The sequence below is a fragment of the Pagrus major genome, chromosome 4, assembly GCF_040436345.1.
Source record: "Pagrus major chromosome 4, Pma_NU_1.0".
NCBI classification, from domain to species: domain Eukaryota; kingdom Metazoa; phylum Chordata; class Actinopteri; order Spariformes; family Sparidae; genus Pagrus; species Pagrus major.
Window position 1 is genome coordinate 5046809 of NC_133218.1, and position 11058 is coordinate 5057866.

General features: G+C 40.1%; 1 protein-coding gene across 1 annotated transcript in view; it reads left to right on the forward strand.

Moving 5' to 3' along the window:
* glceb (glucuronic acid epimerase b) overlaps positions 1–6895 on the forward strand; it is a 32858-nt gene extending 25963 nt beyond the window's left edge. Inside the window, exon 5 of the mRNA XM_073464845.1 lies at positions 514–6895. Within this exon, the coding sequence (XP_073320946.1) occupies positions 514–1245 (732 nt within the window). The 3' untranslated portion in view covers positions 1246–6895. The remainder of the gene's footprint in view (positions 1–513) is intronic.
* Positions 6896–11058: the final 4163 nt, after the last annotated feature.

An 11058-nucleotide genomic window follows, 5' to 3' on the forward strand; every position in this document is an offset into this window, starting at 1 on the left:
GTTCTTTTGTTACCATCCACAACTTATTTTAATGGAAATGCAAAAACAACCGTTCTAATGTGTAACGAACTGAACTGAACCACACTGCTTGGTGGAAACGAGGCTTACTTAACGAGACCAATGCAGAAACAATTAGATGATTAATTGATCATTAGAAAACTAATCTGCAACTTTGATATTGATAGTTAAATAACCATCAATTGTTTCAATAATCTAAATAATTGTTCGTGGCAGCCCTAAACTGGACTGTACATAATTAATCGTAAGTGATTTCTGATCTCAAAGCTGCATTTCAGGTAATGGTATGCACCAAACTAATAACATGATGACTCGTGCAGCATTATTTTCATCAGATTTGTATGAATGTAAATTAAATACAGATGTAGAGTTTTGTTAAATTATGTTGGGATATATTTTATTATGGGAACTTAGACACTCAATACATGCAGAGATGATAATCCTAATTCCATCATTGATTAGTTTGTCTGCCTCTGCATCTGATGTCCTCCTCAGATCATGCCCAGACGGGTGGTGCGACTTGTCCTACATGGGCGTGGCTTTGTTGACAATGTCACCATCTCCACAACTGCCCACATGGCTGCCTTCTTCGCCGCCAGCGACTGGCTGCTCCGCAACCAGGACGAACGAGGCGGCTGGCCCATCATGGTCACCCGTAAACTGGGGGAAGGCTTCCGGCCTCTGGAGCCTGGCTGGTACTCGGCCATGGCTCAAGGCCAGGCCATGTCCACCCTGGTGAGAGCCTACCTCCTCACCAAGGACCAGGCTTACCTCAACGCTGCCCTCAAGGCAGTCGGACCCTACAAGGTGCCTTCAGCGCAGCACGGGGTCAAAGCTGTGTTCATGAACAAATACGACTGGTATGAGGAGTACCCCACCACACCCAGCTCCTTTGTCCTCAACGGCTTCATCTACTCCCTGCTGGGACTCTTTGACTTGACTGAGACAGCCGGAGAGAAGCTTGGCAGGGAGGCCGGGCAGCTGTTCAGCCGCGGCATGGAGTCGCTGAAGGCCATGCTGCCGCTCTTTGACACAGGGTCTGGGAGCATTTATGACCTGCGCCACTTCATGTTGGGCACGGCGCCCAACCTGGCCCGCTGGGACTATCACACCACGCACATTAACCAGTTACAGCTGGTGGCATCCATAGACAACTCTCCCATCTTCAAGGATGTGGTCAAACGCTGGAAAAACTACTTAAAAGGGATTCGTGCCAAGCACAACTAGACCGTAACCCACATATAGATACAGATGAGATGATGACTTAAGGGTTGAATATACTTTATGTGTGATGGATGAGTGAATGTGAGACGGATGCTTCCTCACATTGTGTGTGTGTGTGTTTGTGTGCATCACAGTTTTGGTTGAGGTTCATAATCTAAAGGTGAGTTTATTCAGCTGCAGCTGTCAACACTTAACGTTTCTGTTGCAGGTTTTATATTTTCTGCAACAATGACTGTAGCTCTCCTCCCCTGTTTTTTTCCTTGAGCGAGTGTTTGTAATTATGCACAGACCTAGTTTCACAGTGTGAGTGTGTGTGTTCAGGAGGAGCGTGCGTGCGTGCGTGCGTGCGTGCGTGCGTGTGTGTGTGTGTGTGTGTGTGTGTGTGTGTGTGTGTGTGTGTGTGTGTGTGTGTGTGTGTGTGTGTGTGTGTGTGTGTGTGTGTGTGTGTGTGTGTTGGTTAAAGTAAGAATATATGATGTTAGAGAATTGAATTGTTACGACTGAATCACATTTCCAACTTGCTTTGTTGCATCCACCACAAGTTTTCCTCCAGTTTTTCACCATTTTTTTCAGATTTGCAAAGTTTATTGAGACAAATAAACTAAATAAAAAAAAAAACAGAATATATTATAAATGATTTTAAGGAGAATGTTGCCAAAAATATATCTTATCTTTATAAAACACTTAAACATTCTGGGTTTTATTTCTCCACTGCAAAGTTTTTAATCTGTAACCCTCATAAAGTTTTAAATCAAGAAGTATTTTTGAAGTTTACCATATTTAAGCTGTTAGGTGAGGTAAATTAATTTGGCTGTCATCCTTTTACAAAAAATATTTAATGCTTCCAAACTGTCAGCTTCCAGTTCTCTCTGAAGCTGTTTCCCCTAAAACACAGTTAAATAGTCACAAATTATTTTGGGGGGGATTATGTTGTTATGTCTTTAGTGAGCTTAACTGCTTTAAATATTTATTCTTTAATTTAGGATTAGGTTTCTGGCAAGCTGCTCTGAGGGATAAACACTTCACACCACTATATTTGATTTCAGATGATTAAACCAGAGAGTCTCTTCAAAAGTCCTCTGTGTTTAGCTGAGCTCTTGTTTATGCACACCTGGTCAGAGTTATGTCATGTGACTCACACTGGAGACCGGAGACTGCAGGTAGCATGCTGCCACATTCCCTGAGATAAACCTATCAGGCCTGCAGCCATCTTTAAAAAAAAAACTCCTGATTAATAATTCATCCTAATAAGCTGCCAGTGCTGAAGCTCCTTTATGAGATGTTTAAGGATGACAAACTTTGTGCTACCACTCTTAGCTGTAACCAAAAGCCACTAAAGTCTGCCAGTTGGTCGCAAAGAAACTTAATAATTCATGCGCCATTACAGAACACAGCTACAAACGGTTAGTTCTGCATCACCAGGAGTTCAGCCCAGTTTGTAAAGCAAAAGTTTTCCCGTGTCAGAGATCCTACGGCCGAGAAATGAGCCAATGATTTCACTGATCAAGAGTCACTTTGTTCTTTTAATTTACAACAGTGGGGATGTGGATTACATCAGTCAGCAAGATATGTTAGAATTCTTCATGGCTGTGTGGTCCTGAAGTTAACACGGGCAACTTCAACTGTTCAGACGATACCACAGAGAGGAAGAGTTTTTACAGCCGCTTCTTTGACCACTACTCAACATAAGCGTGTCATTACTTAAAGACCTCCAAGCAGTTAGCCCTGTTGTCATGGAAATTAAAATCCGGCAATCGTCCAAATTGCACCAAATTGGGCACAGCACTTCCCTGGGTCCTCAGCAATAAACCTTCCCTGTTTGAAGTAGATCGGGTGAACGGTTCTCGAGATGTGCGAACCACAGAAAGAAAGACAGACAGAGATTCTTTGCTCTCAAGTAAGATGGGCACTAAACAAGATAAATACAAATGGAAAAGTCCTCTAAAGCTTCAGGTAGAGCAGTCTAAATAATCCCAGCAGTTTCATTCTAAGCTTCCTTGTCCTGCAACAACTAATCTATTAATCAATTCATTGCCAACAATTTTGAAAGTGGTTTGAGTTCTTTTCAAAAGAAAGTCTCAATTTTCTGATTCCAGCTTCTTAAATGTGAATATGTTCTTATAAACCAAATAACATTGATTAGTTGAGAAAATAATCGACATGAAAATAATTTCCATACTGTCATGTCGTAATTAATGTATGCAGGCAACACTGAAAGTGATTTTAAACTGATTCTCGGATTAATCCCTTGACTCGTCCTTTTAAAACATACTTTTTCACAATCTTTCACTTTATGTCCTTTGATTCAAACAGCAGCACCATTAGTTTTAGCTACGTTTTCATTAATTTTCATGCCCCTTTTGACCTTTTTTATATCTTGTTTTACTCAGAAACTCATCTGAAAAGCTCTCCTTCTATAACTCCTCTGCATGATAATTGCAGGATATCAGTGTGGGTGGTGTAGACGTACGTGTGTGTGTTCGCAGCTAGACGTGTGGGCAGCGGAGGCACAGCTGTGTCTCACTAACATGTCAATTTATAACATTCAAATAGACAATGGTAGGAGTGCTGAAGGTCGAGGTAAATTCTTGACAAACATAAAGAGGCTGTCAGTCCCAGCAGGCTCTCATTGCTTCTCTCTGCTGCTGTGGGTGCATGAACTCAGCGTTTTTAATCTCAGTGCTGCCCTGTTGACCGCTGTACGAGGAGAAACCAGCTCGCCAAGGCACTCACAATTCACCCGGCTAATAGGCTGGAGAGCCTGCACACAGTACAGTCGCAAGTCGGGGATGAGTCAGCACACACTGGCATCGCGCTCACAAAGAAAACAAAGTGGAGCCCTTCAGCATTAATGAGGCTTTTATTGATCTACTTTAAAGATTTTTAATGGGACGCAGGAGAATCAGGCGGGTTTGTTCTTCTCAAAGTGTTGATGGTGAATTTTTCCTTTGGTCATTTTCATAAAACTGGTGTCTGCTTTGAGATGAAAACGTTCTCCCAGACGGTCTGCTTTCAAAAGTGTGAGCTTTTAAAGAAACTAGATCAAAGGAGCAGGTGATTCATTTCGATGTAATAGAAAAGAAATAGACCTTAAAGTACAGCTTCATCTGTAACTCAACTTTTTGCATTGAGAACTATGTGAGAAATTAGGGCGACACAGTCAGCTGAGAATTTTGAGAATAAAGTTGAATATTTCAATAATAAAGTCGTGATATGAGGAAAAATAGTAGCTGTACAATACCGTATAAACACCAATATTAAAACACTGACACCATGTTCTTTGACATGCAACAGCCCACACCACAAAAACTGCTCAGGAACGACCCGAGGAAGGTGACGAACAGCTCAAGGCTCATATCTGGCTTCTTCTTCTGGATTCTTCAGATCTCAATCTGATCAAGCTTCCTTGGAAAATGCAGGAACAAGTCTGATCCATGGAGGCTCGATCATGGATCACACTTGGCTCTCACTGATCAAGGCGTGGACACAAGACCTCTAGGGTTTTCCTGTGATGTCTGGTGGTGCATTCTGGGTCCTGTGTGTTACGAGGTGGGTCCTCCATAATCAGAGCTGTTCCAGCAAAGCCTTGGGCTCTTTGTTAGGTTCTTCAGACCATTCCTGAGCAGCTCTTCCAGTGTAGCAGGGCGCATTAAGGCCCTCATAGCGTTATTTTTACCTAGTCTTCATTTCCCGAGTTGGGAAGCCGTTCTTCCGATTTCAGTGTGTTCCAGTTCCAGTCATGTCAGAATGTGGGGGCAACATGGACGCCATAAAGAAGTTTGTTTTGCATTTTACTGCTCAGAGCATTCATGTGAATTTTCCCAGTTGGAAAAACGTTTTTTCCGATAATTTCAACAGCACATAAATGCAAAGTTAATGTTGTGGCCAATCTGGTGTATAGTGCTTATATACGTTACTATACAGTTACAGGAAAAGATAAAACATGCATGTGTCCAGTCTAACCAGTTTAAAGGGACTCTGTTGATTGTCTGTGTTGTGCTGGAAGCCGGTCGTTCATTTATGTCAGCGGACTCAATTTCTAAACCAACATAAGCCACTGTTGCTCTCTGTTAGCAGAGCGGAGACGAGGCACTGGAGAACGTGCATGAAGTCACATTCCTTGAACTGTCTCGGAAAATCCAACCCGAGTCCTTTCGCAAAGAAATCCACAGTCCAGCAGCATTTAACAACTCAACTTAAACAAATCCTCCACAGGCTGTATAGACAACCGAGAGAGACAGGAAGCTCTCATTTTTCACGTCCCATTACAATCTGCTGACATTTGGGCAGTAAAAAGTGATTAATACATACAAATGACTCCATATTGTCACATAGAGCCCCTTTAATCATAACATACAGCATTTGTTCTTAAAGCAACCTTTTTCATGATGTTGTTCTAATAATATTACATTTTTCTCAGAACAGTAAAGGTCCTGTTGGTAAGGAAAGTTGATATTTGAGTCTCTTTCCCATCTCGGCAAATACTGACGCTTTGGGGTGGTAGGTCGAGACAGTCCCCACCCCAAACGTCAGTATTTGCCGAGATGGGAATGAGACTAAAAAAATTGACTTTTCTTACAAATAGGACCTTTAGGACTTTCTAAACAGTGGCCCTTATCCTCCATCTTAGAGGTTTATTCTGATTTTTTTTTTTTTGTTTAAAGATCAACTGTTATCCCAGAGATGAGGTATGAGTGCACTTTTCTTTTTGATAATCCCAGTTTTTTGGATCCTTGCTGATCCTCGCTTTGTTCATTTCCTGGTGGCATTTTCTCCCCATGTACCTTTGCATAATTGACACCGACAGGACACGTGGAAATCCGGTCTGTGGTCTAAAGGGAACATTCAGGAATGGAAGTTTTGTGTGTGACTAACTGTGTCCATTTTGTTTATACCAAAGTCATGAATTTTCGAATTTGTATATTTTTGTGTGCAAACCGATTTTCCATTCAGCATTTAAATGACGTTGAGTCTCCTCGGAGGCGTCACAGAGAGACACTGCCTTTTGAGAAATGCTTGTTTTTCAAATGTAGATTGACTAGATGATAGCAAAAATAAGATAATGTAAAACGTGCTTATCGTGAAGGGGAAGTGTGCAACTAGAGATTAGCATTTAGTCAGCTACTGTTTTAAAGGCAAATAGCTGCAAATTCTCCTCTGAAGTTTTCTTTCTTTTTTACCATTTTTTGTTTTGAGTGTGTGTTTGCATCATTTGTTGGAATAATTTGCGGAGGAGGAAGATGTTTTTGCTAGATAGATAAAAGCACAACTGCCGTGTATTGTCACATGATTTTTGTTGTATTTCTGTTGTGTTTCTGTTCAGGACAATGTGCAACGCCTTCATTCAGGAAGCTGCTATTATTGTTCACTGTGTTACAGGTTTGACAGCTTCTTTTCTCCTCATGTTAGTGGTATTTCTTTTTTCTATTTTTCCACTCTCTATTAAAGACTTCAGCATATGACCGCTGAGGTCAAATGTGATTTATGCAATAAAATGTTTACTGGGGTTGTGACACCACAGGAGACCCAGAGCGGTTGTACAGACTTTGCAATCAAAGCACAATGTGCAAATGCTACCATTTTTTTAGTCAAAGGAAGAAATGTGTTTATATACAGAGTAATGCTTTGTGCTTTAAAAATTTGCTTTTTAAAGGTGTAAAAAAAAATAAAAGCATTTTTCTTAAATGTCTGGTCTGATCTGTGTTTTCTGTTTAATGAAGATCCATGCAGATGTTTTGCTGATCAGTTATTGATTTAAGACATTTTTCAAGAAAATATGGCTTTTCTTTGTCTTCTGTGATCAAAAACTAAATATTTATAAAAAATGAAAATAAATTTCCTTAAAGTCAATATTGATCAATATCATCATCAATTTCCAGCTGTACTAAAATAGATACAGTCACTGGAATGACCAATTTATTGATTTTATCATACATGTAATCATTTAATTACCTCCACCAAGATTATGTTTTCCCCTGTCTGTCTGTCTGTCTGTCTCTCTGTCTGTCTGTCTGTTGGTTTGTCAGCAGGATTACACAAAAACTACTGAACAAATTTCCCCAAAAACTTGGATGGAGGATGGATCTCGGTCCAGAATAGATCCCATTAACTTTTTGTGCGGATCCAGGAATTATTTCTCACTTTCTTTCAATTCAGTCAATTTCTCAGGGAATATTGTCTGGATCTTGATGAAGAACATCAGGAGTATTTAGGAGGCTGGTGTCTATGAGTGAGTACAATTTGATGCAGATCCAAATATAAATCTGGCTGTAGTGGACTTAAATATGTTTTATTTGATATTGGATGAGGCTTGAAAGAATTAAAGGGGACTGTTGGGCCTTAGGGGAGGTATGCGCTCTACTGAGTGCCATTCTGCCTACTATTGTAATTGTGCTATCATCTGTTATTCTCAAGGCTATACCTCTGTTACTGTATGTCGTATCTATCTGCTCAAGTCTAATGACAAACCCATAAAACCATGTATCCATCATCTTTGAAGTTCTCTTTATATCCAGGATTTATTGTGACAATAACTTTACATTTTGAGACATTTGAGTTTAAACAGTTCCCTGCAAATTCTTATGATTCTATCCAGACGTTGGTCCATTTCCAGAGTGAGCTCTGGTGCTTTTAAACCTAAAATAATACATTCAGGTTAAACTGCTCGTGTCCTTTGTTCAGCCGCTCTGATGCTGCAGTGGAGAAACAGTTTGTTCATACTAAACGTCGTCTCTGTGAAACTGCTGAGAAGAAAAACAATCCTGATTAATAATTTATCCTAATTAGGCTATTCTGATCCAGTGAGGAGCACAGACACCTGAGAAGGACTGTATCTCCGGCCGCCCGCCTGCATTTTTCATTACCTTCTGGCATTTATACAATCCAGCCATAATTTCTCCCTTCTCACAGCCACACATCTCATTTCTCCCAGTTAATGATATTACCGTCCCTCCTGACGGTGCGTCTGTCTCCCAGTCCTGTAATTAGCCCGATATAAACCTGATAAGCTCAGTCTCTTCATGGCCTCTGTGCCGGCCTCCTCTGCTGCCATTCAGATGCCTTTGAGATGGCTGTGATAACATTACAGTGGATCCTTGGTACTCGGAGGCCACAGGCTTTATAGTGTCCATAAATTTACCCACTTGATAAAATTAACACCCCGTTGAACCCGCCGTTATTGGATCTGTTTGTGTGTTGTGTGGCGGTCCCAGAGGAGGTGGGAGGAGAGGAACTGGATGTGGAAGCATCCAATGAAATGAGAACAGAAACAATACACCTGCTGCACTTTTTATGAGTCCAATTTTACAGCTTTCATCCCAGAAGGTTTTTGAGGTTCTGAGATCAGATCTTTTCACCTTAAAGAATGACTTTCCTCTAAAGTTTAATCTTAAAGCAACAGCTCAGTATTTGTGGAGATAAACTTTTTTGCTTTCTGACAGTCAGTTAAAGCTCCTACAAGGAACTTCGATTTTGTGTTGAGTTTGGCGCCCCCTGTGGACAGAAGAGGGACGAGCACCGCCTCCGTGTGTAGTAAACTTGATCCGGCTCGAGCATGGATTTGTTTTGAAAGCTCAGAGTTTGAACACACTTAATAATTTATTTATTTTTCTCGCCTATTTTCATGCAAAAATGAGCCTGCAGATGACCTGTAACTGCCCCTATCAGCTGGGAAACACAGTGGGTCCACATCATACAGTCATGGTCCAAGTTCAAATTTTACAACAATATCACTAAAAATGAACACTTAACTCTTGTTTTTCTCATGAAATATCCAGATACCTGGCAAAAAATGTCATTTTGTGACCCACAATTCCCCTGCCTGAGAGTAACAGGGGCAAAAACTTATTATAGTTCTTTATTTCCCTTATTTACACTAAGTTTGTGCATATAGAATAGTCAAAAACTATTCAAAAACAGCCTATTCAAAGAGCAAAACATATAAAACTGCATACATTTGCATAATTTCCAAGTTTAGGGCTTTAAAAACTGATTTAAATTATATGACTGGATTTGAAATCCATGATGTGGGGAATTTGCAGAGCTCAGCTGTTTAATGTAGAGAGGTTGAAGGAAAAGTTAACTCAAAAATGAAAATTCAGTCATTCAAATGATATACTCACCCCCCATGCTGATGGCAAGTTGGGTGAAGTTTTTGTAGTCCACTAAACATTTCTGGAGCTTCACAGGAAAACAGCGTCACAGCATTCTCCAAAAACAACTGACCAAAACTTCACCTGACTTGCCATCAGCATGGGGTTCAGCAGATAATGACTGAAATGTCATTTTTGGGTGAACTTATCCTTTAAACTTAAAGCAACAGTTCATGCTCTTTCTTTGTTTTCTGACAGTAGGTTGAAGATGAGAAAATAAACAGCGACCACCACTCCCGTATCTCTGTGTTAAATATACAGTTAAGGCTACAGCAGCTGCTTCGTTTTGGCACAAACACTGGAAGCAGGAGGAAACAGCTTGTCTGAGCCGGAAAGAAAAGAGTCCTCCCAGCACCTTTGAAGCTGACTAATTAACATGTTATGTCTCACTGGTTTATTTCTTGGCTCCGAGCAGTAACTTACCGGAATCTGTGCTGGTTGCTGGTTGAAACCAGCTGGTTGTACAGCTTCAAAATATAAAATGGGGTGCTGCGAGATGGTCAGTATTTCAATTACATGTATTTAAGATACATATTTAATGATGTATTTTGTGTTTTTGTATTTTGCATTGCAAAAATTACATGTAATTTGTAGCGACATACCTAAAGAGCTTTTATTTGTGTATTTGAAATACTAAAAGTACATTTATTCTCAAATAAAACACATTTTTTTCCCTCAGGTTTAAAGGTGCTGTTTTTTTAAGTTTTAAAGGTGCTGTTTTTTTGAGTCTCACTCCCAACTCTTCAATAACTGATGCTTTAAGATGGCAGCCGGCCATTTTTTGACAAGTTGGGAATGAGAATCAAAAATCAACTTTTCTTACAAATAGCACCTTTAAACAGTCGGAAAACAACTAACAATTAGCCTTTTAATGACCTTTGGCTTTGAATCAGTCTGTCTCTTCTGCTATTTTCTACTTTGTCATACATCTTAGAAATAGACTGACTTCATTGCACTTACATTCATCGCTCTCGAAAGAAGCACCTGCTGCGATGTGACGGACTGGAGCTGAAACAAATCCATTGAAACTTCACACTTCAGATATCTGCAATGAAGGGACTTTTTTGACATGGAGATTAAACACAATGGAGTTCACATTCAAAGAATATAGAAAAACATCGAATACAGTAGCACCGCCTTGTCAGAGAGAGCCGGGTAAGAAAGCAGACTTTAATGTTTCGTCACAAGACAGTTCTATTAAACTATCCTGCTTACCAACAGAGAAATCCTCGAGCATTTCAAAGTTTGTGTCGGCCATATCTGGGAAATAGCCCCATAGCTATTGTTTGTTTGTAGTGTTTGGGACCTTTCTTTTACCTGCCCTTACTATCCTGCCATCACAGTTTGAGGTGAGCTGGTAACTAATCATGGATAACGCATGTGTGAGCCACATGCACCAATATGACTGATTAGCAGGTTGAAAGAGGAATATTAAAGGAAAGGCAACAGTAATTTCAATTATATTTCACTTTAAGTATTTTATTTTGAAATTTTGTAATATACGGAAGCCCTAAAGAGCCATGCATTCATACATTTTATTTCCTCCATTTTTTCTCGAATTATTATCTCGAAATAACAACTGCCGTTTTCCCGAGATAACGGGATAATTTTCTCGAGATCTTGAGAAAACAAAACGATAGTGTAGTTTTTTAAATCATTGCAGGAA